Consider the following 15,256-nt stretch of genomic DNA (forward strand, 5'->3'; position numbering starts at 1 on the left):
TTATTCCAAACCTGCACCTTGTTTCAACCAGTCAAACACAAAAGATGAAGTTTGGAGCTTAGAAGTTTATTTAGTACTAAATAAATAAAACAAGCGACACTACAAGTTTTATCAGGGTTATCAAAAGTATAAAGTTTGGTACCAACCGTACTAAAATACTTGAGTAAAATTCTATCAAATTTCCAAATAAATTGTCCATAGTATTTACCTGCTCAACAGGTACGACTGTGATTGGCGGTAAAGGTAAACGCTTCATCATTCTACACCAATTGCAAACTCAGATACACGAACATCACGAAGGATCGTTTCAAAGACGCATCATTCAGCGGATCTGTCCATGAACTGACATATGAGTGAACCACCAACACAAGGGTGTCCAAACTCGGTCCTAGAGGGCAAGTGTCTTGCAAAGTTTAGTTCCAACCCCAATCAGACACACCTGGGCTACCTAATCAACCTCTTATTAGGCTTTCTAGAATCATCCTTGCTGGGGCCTCATGTATCAACGCTGCGTACGCACAAAAACTTTGCGTACGCCAGGTTTCACGCTCAGAATCGCTCACGTTTGGATTTACTAACAATGAACTGAACGTGGGAATGTGCGCAGCTTCACGGCAGCTTTATGGCTGGCGTACGCACATTTTTTGTGCGTGTCTGTTTTATTTCCATTGGCGACTCCTAGAGGCAGTTGTGTTAAATTCCTCTCTACAAAGTGTCTGAGCCTTGCAAGGGCAGCTGTATGAGACGGGTTCATCTAGTAGGTATATAAGGTTTCCATACCATACAGTTGACCAGCTAAACATTAAAGCACAATTTGCAGCGGTCGCCTGTTTTCCCAATGTAATCTGAGCAATCTACTGCACGCACATTGCTATAAAGACACTATCTGAAGATGAATTTGCAGGCGTGAATCAGAAACATTTCCATTTAATAAACGTGCAAATAAAATGCACAAACTTATAAATGATTCCTACTTGTCTTTCTCGTGATAAATAGTGGGCAAAATCTGATATGTAGCGGGGAAAAAAAGAAGAAAGAGTTCATCAGACGCTGAATTCGAGCCGAGTTTATGCTCGAACGTGTCAACACATGATCACATGCGTCTTACGAGCCGCACCACTGAGACTGTTAAGGGTACTGCAATATTTTACAGATATAAACCACACTATTTCTTTTTTTAATGCACTCAGTGCGATATGTTCAGACCCAACTGTGTTAACCGCATCAGCTAAACTCCCACTCTATTTTTTTTTCTTTTGTTGTTAATTCCGGAGAACAAACTTGCAAATAACACCGCTTTTCTCCTGTCTACCTCCGAAAGCAGCACCTCCATTTCACATTCTGTTCAAAGTTTTTCTTTTTGCTTGATTTTGCCATTGCTTTTTCATTGGGTTTTGCCATTAGCATAGTCATTAGCATATTCATCCGGGGGAGGAGGCAGGGAGGGGTTTTGTGCTCGTGCATGTTGCGCTCAGTTTCACGTTCATTTGGATGTACAAAAGAATATGCGTGAGATTCGGCGTACGCAGTGTTTCATACATCTGAATTTTTTTCTGCATACGCACATTTACAGCTTTGTGCGTACGCAATGTTTTAGTAAGATTTCCACGCAAGTCTTCGTACATGAGGCCCCAGGTGTGTTGAGGCAAGTTGGAGCTAAAATCTGCAGGACACCGGCCCTCCAGGACCGAGTTTGGACATCCAACAGATTAACATAGCTTTGAAATGATCCAGTGTTTGTGTATCTGTTGAATGTGATGTTTCAGAGGCCAATCGGTGGTGCTTCAGAATGCACAAAAACGTTAGCGGAAATTTACTTTTTAAAAATCTCAGTACCAATTTGTACAGAAATCGATACTTTTGACAACACTAAATCCTGCCTTAAAGAATTTGTTAACACTAAAATCTAAATTCGATTATAAATCACTGATACTCGTATTGTTCCAAACACCCAACATCTTTTTTAAGATTTTTGATCAATTTTATGATAGATTTTATAGGAAATCCTAGAACTCTCTCATCACAGTAATGGTCCCGAGACATTCAAAGTCCAGAAAAATACTAAGAAACAGTCAAAACAGTCCATGTGTCATCAGTCGATAAATCCGAATATTACAAAAAATACTTGTATTTGCACATAAAACAAAAATACTGACTTTATTAAACAATTTCTTCTCTTCAGTGTCAGTATAGGGAGCTCATTCACAAAAGCGATGTGCACAGCACACCAATTTATACCCTGGATGTTTGTGCGAATAAACTTCACCATTTCAAAGAAAATCAGCCACATCTGAGGTAATATGTCAGCAGTGTGACTGAGAATGAGCTTTGTCATGTTTAAATGTGACATGCAAGGTTTTGACAATATTTTTGGTCTTTTTACTGGACTTGGAGGATAAGAGAGCTCTCGGATTTCATATAAAATATCTTAATTTGTATTCTGAAGATGAATGAAGGCCTCAAAATGTTGGAATGATATCAGGGAGAGTATTTAATACAGTCCAAATGGTGCTACCACTCACTAGGATTTAGACATGATCGTTCTCTAAAGTTTCTCATTTTGTGTTCCACTGGAAGAAGAAAGTCACACAGGCTTGAAACAATATCCGGCTGAGAATTGTTTTAAAGCATGCTCCTTTATTCTACGAGAACATGTTCCAGGGATCTTCAGAAATGCGACTGACCCCGCTTGAACTCTTCCACCATGATGGCCCGAGTGGAGGCTGAAACGTTGTAAGTGGAGTTTTGTTGAGGGTAAGCTGGTGTGATGATTGGCATGAGGTGGTACCGGTCACTGGGGGTTACCTGAGAGGGGGGAACATTTAAATTGATAAATTATTAGCTGCTCAATCATTGCCTGTTTTTGTATACCAAGCCATCAGACACACATCAGTTTATTTCTTATAATTGATACTAGTAGTAGACACAAATTATACACATCACCCTGCAATTGCAGACAATTCCCTTAGGTAATTTCGTCAATTCTCTTGGGTACATTTTTAAATGGTTTAACACTTTAGTCAAGTCACATTTAAGTGAACTGTGCCGTTTATTGGGCTCTCTGACTGAAACATTTAACTATAGCAAAAATACACAAGATTTAATGGGGTAGTTCAATTGCTCATCCTTTAAATCTGAATATATTTTGATGTTGCTAGTACTTTTTTTCCTAATATGGAAGTCAATGGGTACCAGCAACCAGCATTCAAAATATCATTGGTTGTGTTCAACAAAAGAAAGAAACTCGGGTTTAAACACCACAAGGAAAAATGAGGTTGTTTTCAACTAACCCTTAAAGGCATTTTGGAGTCTATATGAAACAGAAGTTGTTGAGACTTATTTCAGTATGTTGATATACTTCCGACTGAAACAGAATATTGAGTAGGGGCGGGGCTTTCTTTTTGCACATCATTGTCTAAAGGCAAGTGAACTAAGAGGGGCGTGGTTTCAAATATAGACATCAACAGAAAAGAACCGCCACTCAAAGCGCAGAGGTCAATGGTCAGACTTTGATTGAAGATTGCCAAAATATTTTTTTCAGTGGATTAACTTGCATAGATTACATGCACACTTAACAAAAAAAAAAAAAAAAAAAAAAAAAAAAACGATGTGCGCTAACAAATTATACATTGACAATTTCGACTTTTAAATGTCTTTTCAAAGACCGTACACTCAAAGTCAAGTGCTATTTTGGGGTTTCCGCCTGGATTTAAAAGCTTAATTAAAAAAATTAAAAGCTTCCCAAATAGACAAGCAGAGGTGTAAATGCAAAAGTTTGGTATCATTTTAAAGAAAACCCTCTGAATTTCCAAAAACACTGTTGAAAGTGATTAAAATAATTGTAAATGGTGTCTGTGATATAATAAACCCCTTCCAAAAAAAGAGGCGCTTTTCTTTGTAAACTCAAATTTGAAAGTGTACTTTTTTGGTTCTGTGTGGTCTAGGTTGCTGTAATTAATTTTGTTGGTTCCTACACATATCAGTAATCGTAGATAAAAAGAAAAAATGTCTCTACCATAATGTATGCAAAAGTTATTCAATTCCAACTGATGAGAGAACAGAACCACTTATAGGGCATTGGGCCAGTCTGGACCTTTAAAATTTAAATAATATGGAGGTAAATGACTTCACCATTCCGGTTTAGGAGGTTAAGTTACCATTATGAATGAAATTTCAGACTTAAACAGAACTAAACCATAAGGATTTTTACTTGCCCCATTAAAAAAAATCTAATCACTTGAATAATACTTATTAATAATAATACTGTCACAACCAGCTCACCATACATTCCCATTTCTTTTTTCAAAATAATCTTTCTTTGACAAGCTTTAAATATTATAATAAGCTAAATGTACTGTCTGACCAGGTCAGAGTCCTCACCACATATGGTCTATAAATACATGGAGAACTTACAAATGTTATTGTGAGAAAGATAATTAAACCGTATTGGTAAATAGAGTTTTGTTTTTTTAAGATGGATGGTGACTGTATGAGTGTTGGTCCTATTGGGTAGCTTTACATGGACATAGGAAAATTAAGACCCATTTAAAACAATTTAAAACCCCATAATTCAGTGAAATTAAGACTATATATATATATATATATATTTTATTTTTATTTTTTTTAATTAAGACATTAAGACTTTAAGACACCAGACACCCTGTCTTTAAAGCCAAATTAAACCAAATACATTCATAAAAACACTGAATACATATAAAAACTCATTTTCATCAGCTGCAGTCTTGTAATGAAAAAGAAGATGGAGACAAATGAATGAAATGTTAAATAAAAGTACCCTGGGGTCCCAGACAGGGAGGTTAAGGTTACAGTCTTCAGGCTGTTTCAGAAGGACTGGGTTTGGCCATTCCCTAAAAATATGAGCCAAAAGGAAGACAAATTAGAACATAAAAAAAAGACTAATTTGTGTCACAAAAACTTTAAGAACTCACCACTTTGAGAAAACCAAAAAGAACTTATGGACCAGTGTGGCTGCCACAGCATTGGGGTACAGCTGGCAGGTTCTTGCCACTAGCATGGCCCACGATACACCCCCGAGAAAACCCAGGATATTGGAGTAGATATTGTGACCTGCAAGATGTAACAATAACGTCATTTATTTTATCTCAGCTTGTAAACCAGAATTATCTCAGAAAACTTGTTTAAAATGTTCACATCCAGACTTAGGTCAAAATGAAGTATTTCTAAAGGCCAGATGGCAAACAAGAATGTGTTGTTTTTCACTAAATAGTGCGCATGAGTGCACTGGTTGCTAAGCAGCAAATGCATGCCGAACGAATTCTCCTGAGGCACAATGCTGAAGAGCTGCTTTTCTTTGACTGCACTAAAGCCCACGCACACAGCAGGTCATTCAAAGTCATTGTGAAGTTTGTTTTGACATCAGACCAATTGAGGAGCATTTCAAAACCAAACTGTGCTGACAGACAAGACGTCTACTCACGTTTGGCCCACAGTTTGATGGCTCTAAGAGTCAGTCGGAAATTCTCTATGTTGGGCACCAGGTGAAGAATCTCATCAGTGACTCTGCAACCTGTATGTCAGTACAGTGAGAAATCAAAATATTAGAAAGAATATTACAAACATGTAAAGAAGATTTAGGGTTAGGCTGACAGTATCAATTTTAATACATCATGCAGTTGAACTAATATCAATACTTGCATACCAAGATCTTTTAGTCTGTATCTTCTGTTTATGGGTGAACTAGTGTGCATAACATTTAACAAATAATTGATTATATTAATAATTATAATATTGAAATTATTATAATATTGAAGGACAACTCTATTTAGTATACTTGTGCCTGCTGCTTTCATTAAAACTACTAAAAATGAAGCGTCTCGACTCAAGATGTGGTTGTTTTATTGGCTTTTTTTATTTGTTTTACAATCATTAACAGAATTGAACGCATTGAATTATATTTAACAGCTCTTACAAAATGACTTCATATTACTTAATACAATTTTATATAATTAATTATAAAATAAAAGTCATCTTTCAACAGTGTTCAGCAGGATAATACTTAAGCAATTTGTGCCTATAAAATAGGCCAAAAGTATTAAATAGCTTGTTATTTTTGATCTATTGTTTAATACACGAATATGCTTGGTCAGGGTCTTTGTGGGTTTTGGTTATCTGAATGCTGAAGCCAACTGGAATCACATGGCAATGTAATGTGGAACTGTAATTCAGTCTAGATCTCCCTGGAAGCACTTTGGAAATGCGTTTCTTAAAAAAAAGCAACACACCTAACAGCGTTTGTCATTTAAGCAGAACCATACATTCAACAGTCTTGTGGTATTGTTTAAATTTCAGTAGAAACTATTAAATCTGAATAAATTAAAAGTAGAAACGAGCGAAATGTTTATATTGTGTGCAATTAAAATGTTTGTGCATAACACTTTTTAATAATAGTGACTGAATTTGAGCATTTCAATTTACTATCAATATTACAGCAATGCAACACCTGGGGCCTGTTTCAGAAAGGAGGTTAAGTGAAAACTCAGAGTATTTTAACCCTGAAATGAGAGAAACTCTGGGTTTTCCGTTTCAAAATGGCAGGTTTGTTAAACTCGAGAAAGCAGGGTAAGTCAAGCCTGTTTCTGAAAGAGAGGTAACTTTAACTCAGAGTCCGTTACTGTGGTAACTTACTCTGTGAATCTAATCTGGTCAGAAGCAGGTTTTATTCTCTAAACTCTGAGTTTCTGTCGGCCTCCTCCCCTTTTTTAAAGATGAAGCGGTATTTCTCGCCTTAGCCTTACGTTTCCACCCACCTATTTTTATGCTTATTTTGGATACGTGCATAGAAACGATTGATAAAGGTCATGATGCACATAACTTTTTAAAATATGCATAAAAAACGCGCATAACTGAGTAGGATAAACTTTTATTCGATAGAAAATGTGCGCATAAACTACAATGGAAACACTTTTACTGAACAAATTACAGTATGTACATTAAAAAAAAGATCATGATCATATGATAATAAATGTGTGTAAATGAACAAACCAGCAGGCTGAGCACACTGTAACACGTCTTAAATATTGTTTTAGTCATTCTAAAATGCCTTAACTGTTTCAGTATTAGTGTATATTATTAATTACCTCCGAACGTCTGGTGCGTGTCAAGAGTCTCCGCGTCTCATAGCAGACGCCCCCACGTGTTCATTGTGTTTCAGCATTGTCTTCTGACATCGAGGCGCAAGTACATTAATTAGGCTAAATAAAGAATTAATTGACGCAGCGTATTCTACCACAGTAAATTCTGTTTTTACTGTTGATATTTGGTGCCAGTTTAATCAGGAAGTGACGATTTTTTTTATCTTTGACTCGGATGGAATTTTATTCGCATCTTTTATGCAATATTCCAGTTTTGCACATACATTTAAGTAATATATTTGGATGGAAAAATAGCTATGGCCTACATTTTAGTCACACACAGAAGAACTGTACGAGAATGGCTTATCCTTTTTTAATAAATAATTAAATTAAATTCACCTTCGATATGCACTGTAACTAGATTAATGGGATTATTATTCTTTCTAAAAATTATTTTTAGTACCTCTATCACTTGATCAATAAAAAAGGCAGACACACAAGTGCACTGTTAAATCATTTAAAACTAATAAATGTATAAAAAAAAAGTTTAGAAAAAAATATATAAACGTCACAAATTACATTACTTATTTTATTATACTTAAATATTTAAATACTTAAAAAGTGAAATTAGGCATTAACTTGAGCAGTTGTTTTCCCATGCTAACTGTCTCTTCTTCACTGATGGTTGCTTCTTTTCAAATATATACGCTCATATTTGCTATAACTTTGCATGAGAACATCAAGTTCAGCTGGAGAAAGAAATGGTGATCTCTTTTATAAGATGTTGCCATAGTCACTCGTAATGTCTGCGCTCCATTGATAATGCCTTTTTAAAGTCACGGTGTGCGCGCTTAACTCTGAGTTGGTCTACTCGAAGTTGATTGACCCAACTCAGATCAGCTGTTCTGAAACTGAAAACTCAGAGTTTTTAATCTCTCGGTAAATCAACTCAGAGTTCAAGTTTAAACTCTGAGTTGTTTGAACCTCCTTACTGAAACAGGCCCCTGATGAAGTCGTCTATACAGTACACAGAATTACTTGATACAGGTTTCCATATGACAACTTATTGACGTACACTAAACCCAATACATCTCCAAACAAATCAATATTCAATCTGAATTAAATCGCTCATGAAATCTGTCAATACCCAGCCCTAATGAGAAGCATCGGCCCATTACCGTTTAAACTCCGGATACAGCGAATGTCAAGGTTCTTCAGTAAGCCATCATCTCGCAAATCCAAGTTCTCTGGAATGGTTTGTAGTGCCAGTCTGGCAAACAGTATGTCAATCTGAGACACACAGATCACCAAATTAGAAATATATACAAAGGAAACACTTTTAATTTGACTTTAATTATCCCTTATGCATGGATGTTGAAAATACCTCAATTCCATCAAAAGCCAGCTTTATCACAGGCACAAAAGCTTCTTCCACTGCCTAGCAGGAAAAAAACAAAGTAACTGGTAAGCCTCACAGATACAAGAACATATTATTTATTTACATTTTCTTTAAATACAGCATACCCTCAGATCTTTGACTTCCTCCTGTTCTTTTAACTTCTCATAAAATGATGAGAAGAAGTCGGTTCTTTCCACATGGCGGGGTGCGACACAGAGAGCATCAATATCAGCACCTAGAATAAAGTTGGAGAACTAGATATTAATACAGACAAGGAGATTGTGACGTAAACACAAGGACATATAATGGAATATAATATAAATAAATAAATAAAAATAAAAACTTACCCTTGGTATGAACTCCAAGCCTGTAGGATCCAAACGTGAAGATCTTTCCACCAACACTGTCAATCACTGAAGCTGGAATATTCTTTAAACATGAAGAAATGGTACAGTTATTGTTCGTGCTTATTCAATAATTCAAAGTTTTCATTAATAAAAGTGCAATGAGATACCTTCGCTTCACTGACTTCCCGGATCCAAAACTTAACCAATGTATTTAACTTCCCGAGCACCAGGATTCTGTGAATACACAGACACACACACAAACTCCTTAGACAACAATCTGGTGAAGCCTAAATCATTAACAGGGGTCCGTTCTTCGTACGTGGATTACTCAGTTAGCTGGATTTGGATAATGACGATGACACGATCCAGGATCGTTTCGTTCTTCAAAGCTGATCTGAGAGTTATTAAGTTATAGTTATTAATAAAATAAATAAAGTTATATATATATTAATAAGACTTATGCAATCTGCACCCTCGAAATGAAAGTACAAAGACTGCCACCTTGTGGTGCAAAGAGAAAACTTATTGATATGAACTTTTTAGATCGCTTTAGTACAAATTGTGTATGATAATAGAAATGCAGAATATGTGACTTTTTAAAAAAAGAAATAATACATTAATGCAGACATAAAGATCTTTTGGCAGTTAATATGCCAGTGGTTATGCTTCACAAAAGTTGCAGACGCCTTTACCAATATCAAAATGCTTTTGTAAACATCCAGTTATTCCATACAGCGATAAAAAAAAAAGGCTACTAAAGAAAATCTTTTTTAACTGTAGAACTAAATACATTGATATGCACTGAAATACATAATAAATACTCTTGACACATGAAAGAGTAAAGCCTGCAGCTCACAACAAATGTGGAAGGTTATTGCGTGTCATATTTAACAAGCCGTTTACTGCGAATTTGATGTAATTTTGCTCACATGGATAATTGAATATTAATCAGATGATGTCATTACGCTGCTGTGCTGTCAGCCAATCGTTGCATTGCTGATCATGATTTCGAGGATCGATAGATCTGTCCTTCATAACACACGCAGCGATCTCAGATCAGTTCATCCAGACATTCTAATCTGATTCGCGAACTTGTTTAAAGAACCAAATTAGCGAGAGATCACTTATCGAGATGAAAAGATCCAGGATCTGCCAAATCATTTTAGATCATTTAAGTGAGGTACGAAGAACGAACCCCAGGAGCGATTTACCGACCAGCCTGTGATTATCAGGTGCTGTTCAGATTAGGGTTGTAACGGTATGAATTTTTCACGATATGATAATCGTCTAAAACAATACCACGGTTTGACGGTTTCGCGGTATACGGTATGTTACAAATGTTACAAAATAATAGAACAGTGAAGCAAATTTGACTTTTTCCAAATAATATATTTTTAGTTACTATAAACAACACCACTTACAATGAACAAATAAAAATAAGAAAATAATAAATAATGTGTCAAAGTCCAAATAAAGTCCAAATAAACATGGTGCAAATCCTCAGTAAAAAATAGATATAAATATTTACTATACTATGAATAGTTACATAACGAAACTAGATTCAATATGGAACATCCTTAGGTTTTATGTGCCAGCATGGATATGGTTGTCTATCGATATGGATTTGGATATGGTTGTCTGAAATGCAGACAAACAGCTGCATCTTCATTTGCGTCTTTTGAAAACAGCAAGAGCAGCAGTTCGTCTTTGCTGTGTCACTGTTTTGTCATGTTTCTGTGCTGCTGTGCATGCAAAAGTACTTAGTATGAGAATTATTTCATGCAAAACTTTTTTTTTTTTTGCGTTTTATTTAGCCGCGCATAAATGTATGCCTATCTCTCATTCCGTGTTGTTCAAAAAGCTTGGTCCACAAACAAAAGCGAAACCTATGCTTATTGGTTGTGATATAGCGAGTTTGAACCAATCTGGGCATGGAGGAGGGACAATGCATCAATGTATCATGTCTGGTTTGTCCGGAGACACAGTGACGAGCGTTTCTTTGTCAAATCAGCGTTGTCAAATGTTGATGACGTAACCACACTGATTCCGGAGCCTCTGAAAGTCTGCGAATGTTATGTGATGCAGCACTGGAAAGCTGAGATTCTCTTCTTTATGCCAATCTTTGAATTGTATGAATCGGATCAGCGGATCAAAAGTTATTAAACATTTAAGAGCAATACTTATTTTTAGCCGCGGGCGGCTGTCTCGGTCTTTAAGGGTTAAAACCGTTGATATGCAATTGTTCATGGTATGATAATCGTGCACGTTCAAATCGTGGTAAACCGTCATACCGGTATATTGTTACAACCCTAGTTCAGATCCTAAGTAATTGGTTCGTATGTGTTTGATTAGGATTGGAGCTGAACTCTGTAGGTAGGTAGATCTCCGGGAACGTGGTTGAGCACCCGTCCTTTAGCTGTTCAAGTGGAGCAACCACAGACAGTTGATTTGTTGAAGTGCATCTTATTTACCTGCGCTGCAGCTCCAGCTCCTCCTCAAAGACGCCGAAAGGTCGGAGAGTCTCTGTCAGCTTCCGCGTGAGAACCAGATCAGCCTCTTTAGGCGGTGCCAAGCTGATAGGAGATGTGATCCCATAATGTTTTGGGGTCGGCTGGGCAGTTTGCACCTGGCTGGTAATTGGACTGCAGATAAATGAACAACAACAAAAAAAAGTCAGACTTGCTATAAACATTCTGTAGTACTGAAACTATTTTTTTTTTGATTGATTTACTACCGAGCGTTGCGCGTGCTACTTATGCGCCCTTGTTTAACCGCCTGCTGCACCTTGCGTTTTACATCAGTCGTGTCTTTTTCATTCTCCAATCGAATTAAAGCTGAGGTTTTTGTTGACAATACCACCTAAAGAATAGCAATGCGCTAGCAAAGTAAACATTGGCTGTTTCTCAATATGCGTTCTTCAGCAATCTTGCGTCCCCGTGTTCTTGTGTAAGTTCAGTTCCAATACTCAAGACCGCAAATACAGAGGACGCGTGAAACTTCCTGGATGTGTTCTTGATATCAATGACACACCAATGCAGACGTGAGCACCGATCTCGCTCTAGAAGTCATTACGACTGGAGTTGGGAAGCGCAGCATTATATTTAGATTTATTATTAAAGTTCAGAGGTATAATTTATTTGCCTCAGGAGCTTCCCTAAATGAAACGGTGAATATAAACATCACCATGGACATCTTGATAAAGGCATAAACACATTAAGGGTGTTTGTTTGCTGAAATTTGTATTAAAATATGTTTTATTTATATTGTGCAACGTATATTTGTAGCCTTTATTGATAGTGTATATTTTGAAAAGGGGAAAGACAATAAATCGTTGTATGAATGCTGTAATGTTTAAATAATTTACCATTAAAAACGCGTGAAGGTCACGTGACCATCAGGAAGAGCGCAGCATCTCATTTCTCACAGGACGCGTTCTCTGTTCTCCTGCTTTCCAGAGTTCGTTCTTCCGAGGAGACCTGGCAGGACCGGTCTCCACAAGAACGCAAGTACGTTCTCAGCGTTCTTGAAATTGAAAAACAGCCTATCAGTTTATGACGTCATGTCTCTCCGCTCGCGTTTATCCCCCAAGGTCTCGCGCAATTAGCGAGCGCAAACGCAATGTCAAGATAAATATAAATCATGTAACGCTAGAGCTCCATGCGTTCAAATCTGTGCCGCTAGACAACGTTACACCTGAATGCTCCGGTGAAGGGTATTAGTATAAAAGGTGACTGACCCACATCAACATATGCACTACATATCTGAACTAAGTACACAAACCTCTGAATGCTTCAGATTTAAAGTCTATATAAATAAGCCGGAGCGCTTACTCTGAGCTAAGCCTCTCCATCTGACGGTTTTTGCTTCATTCATGTTATTAGCAATGCTTCATGACATGTTTGCTGTCAAAACGAATGCATCAAAAACTAGTCCAACGACTACACAGCTGCGTCGAATGTTTTGATTAGGGTGTCGTGTTTGCGACCGATTCGTGACATAAGGCCCAGGACCTCGCGTTTGCTTTTCAACACACTGTCTTTGAGCTCCGTCGACATACTTACAAAGGCATTGTGGAAATGTCCGGCTTAAGAGAAGCTGAGAAGCAGGTTACACTCCGCCATTGTCTTCCAGCCTGTCATGAACTGTTATTAAGGCATTTAAGTTGTTTCTTTTGTTTGAACTAACATGGCGCTCCGGCAACAGCAACTGCCAATTGGTACGGGAAGTGACGCCATGACGCATGCCTCGCTGACGCTGTCCGACATGCGTCATGTGTTTTTTAACCTGTTCTCTCTCTCTCTCTCTCTCTCTCTCTCTCTCTCTAATCAATTCAATTCAATAGTTGCTGTATTGGCATTGCAAATGTATTGCCAAAGCATTTATAGAGTTTACATAAAAAAGTAACATACATATATAATTAAAACAGTGCACACAATATATAGTAGTAGTAGTAGTAAAAAATGTATAAATTAAAAGAAAATGAATAAATATAGTGTATAGATACAAGTACAGCTTGCTTGCTTTTATACAATATTTTAAATATATTGCTAAGAAATTTAAAAAAATTAAATTGTTATTAATAATATATAATAAGTAATATTTAATATATTAATATATAATTAATATATAATTAAATGTATGCAATTATATATATATATATATATATATATATATATATATATATATATATATATATATATATATATTTTATATATATATTTTTTTTGATAGAGCAAATAAAAATCTTTTCTGTCTGAGCCGTTTCACAGAATCCTTAGCCTTTAGTCCTTTATAATTCTAAACTTTAATTTATAATGGTCTTAAAAATGTCTTAAAAAGTCTTAAATTTAACTTTCAGAAACCCTGAGATTCTTCAAATAAATTATTGACTTCTGCTGTCTTCATTAGCTTCAAAAACACAGATTTACCATTTAAAATGGCATCTTTGGATATCTTTTCTGCTGGAGATACTGTTGTCCTTAAAAACTAAAAACTAAACGTAAATAAAAAAAAATCGTACTCATACCTTGGGATAGTTTTAGCAGAAAATTTTGACGGTTTTAAAACCTTGACTTTTCCAAACCACAGTATTTAAACACGGTTATCGTCCCATGCCTAATATACACCCTATGTATTTTGTTTTTATTTATTTTGCTGTTATTTTCTTATCACTCAATCTTCTTTTCTAGATTTTTAATGCAATATCTACATTCAATTCATTCCAAACTAAAAAATAGTAAATAAACAATTTTGTTTTTAAAACTAAATCTTCATCTGGTTTAATAGCTCTATTGATATATGATTGGGGGATGGGGGACACCACCTATTTGTTAGACCCTCACCATACAAAACATTATAGAAAAGTATGTTGAAACTTCTAGGTATTTATTGGGAGCTCTTAAATTTCCTAAGGGCCTGCTTATTGTTTAAGGCTACGTCTACACTAATCCAGATTGCCTAATAAGTCAATTCTGTCATTACTGTCACTTAGGTACACCTTACTCGTACTGGGTTGTATCCCCTTTTGCCTTCAGAACTGCCTTAATTCTTCATGGCATACATACAACAAGGTACTGTAAATATTCCTCAGAGATTTAGCTCCATATTGGCATGATAGCATCACACAGTTGCTGCAGATTTGTCGGCTGCACATCCATGATGTAAATCTCCCGTTCCACACATCCCAAAGGTGCTCTGAGATCTGGCGACTGTGGAGGCCCATTGAGTACAGTGAACTCATTGTCACGTTCAAGAGACCAGTCTGAGAGGATTCACGCATTATGACATGGCCCGTTATGCTGCTGGAAGTAGCCATCAGAAGATGGGCACACTGGTGACTCTGTTATCCGAATGTTGCAGCAGAAATCGAGACTCATCAGACCAGGTAATGTCCAATCATCTATCGTCCAGTTTTGGTGAGCCTGTGCAAATTGTAGCCTCAGTTTCCTGTTCTTAGCTGACAGGAGTGGCACCGTTTTGATGTTCTGCTGCTGTATCTCATCTGCCTCAAGGTTGGACGTGTTGTGCATTTAGAGATTCTCTTCTGCATACCTCTATTGTATTTCAACAAGTCATTTGTGCCCACAGAACTGCCGCCCACTGGTATTTATCTCTTTTTCTGACCATTCTCTGTAAACCCTAGAGATGGTTGTGCATGAAAATCCCAGTAGATCAGCAGTTTCTGAAATACTTAGAGCAGCCCGTCTGGCACCAACAACCATGCCACGTTAAAAGTCACTTAAATCACCTTTGTTTCCCATTCTGATGCTCGCTTTGAACTGCAGCAGATCGTCTTGACCATGTCATTAGGTCATGGCCATGTTTGCGTTAAAGAGCAGTTGGACAGGTGTACCTAATAAAGTGGCCGCCAAGTGTACTTTTCTTTGAAATTTTACGTA

At 36.7% G+C, this 15,256-nt stretch overlaps 1 protein-coding gene and 1 long non-coding RNA gene across 8 annotated transcripts in view; one reads left to right on the forward strand and one right to left on the reverse strand.

Moving 5' to 3' along the window:
* The window catches only part of papola (poly(A) polymerase alpha), a 26,192-nt gene extending 13,094 nt beyond the window's left edge, over nt 1-13,098 (reverse strand). For 3 of the 4 annotated variants that reach the window (XR_015517525.1, XM_087296518.1, XM_087296517.1), the window contains exons 1-11: nt 12,920-13,093; nt 11,330-11,500; nt 9,026-9,092; nt 8,859-8,940; nt 8,637-8,746; nt 8,497-8,550; nt 8,291-8,402; nt 5,459-5,548; nt 4,950-5,088; nt 4,796-4,868; nt 2,685-2,805 (exon numbers count right to left, since the gene is read on the reverse strand). Coding sequence is in view for 3 of the 4 variants with exons in the window: in XM_087296518.1 (XP_087152644.1) it covers nt 2,685-2,805; nt 4,796-4,868; nt 4,950-5,088; nt 5,459-5,548; nt 8,291-8,402; nt 8,497-8,550; nt 8,637-8,746; nt 8,859-8,940; nt 9,026-9,092; nt 11,330-11,500; nt 12,920-12,927 (1,027 nt within the window). In the remaining variant the exon portion in view is untranslated. Of the gene's footprint in view, nt 1-2,684; nt 2,806-4,795; nt 4,869-4,949; nt 5,089-5,458; nt 5,549-8,290; nt 8,403-8,496; nt 8,551-8,636; nt 8,747-8,858; nt 8,941-9,025; nt 9,093-11,329; nt 11,501-12,919 lie in introns of all 4 variants that reach the window. The other variant, NM_205758.3, reaches the window with a different exon arrangement.
* Nucleotides 12,518-15,256, forward strand: part of LOC141379521 (uncharacterized) — a 14,076-nt gene continuing 11,337 nt past the window's right edge. For all 4 annotated transcript variants that reach the window (XR_015518108.1, XR_015518107.1, XR_015518109.1 and 1 more), the window contains exons 1-3: nt 12,518-12,585; nt 14,350-14,428; nt 14,548-14,742. This is a non-coding gene — a long non-coding RNA (uncharacterized LOC141379521). The remainder of the gene's footprint in view (nt 12,586-14,349; nt 14,429-14,547; nt 14,743-15,256) is intronic.

The sequence above is a fragment of the Danio rerio genome, chromosome 20 (genome assembly GCF_052040795.2).
Source record: "Danio rerio strain M-AB ecotype USA chromosome 20, GRCz13ab, whole genome shotgun sequence".
In the NCBI taxonomy this organism is placed as follows: Eukaryota; Metazoa; Chordata; class Actinopteri; order Cypriniformes; family Danionidae; genus Danio; species Danio rerio.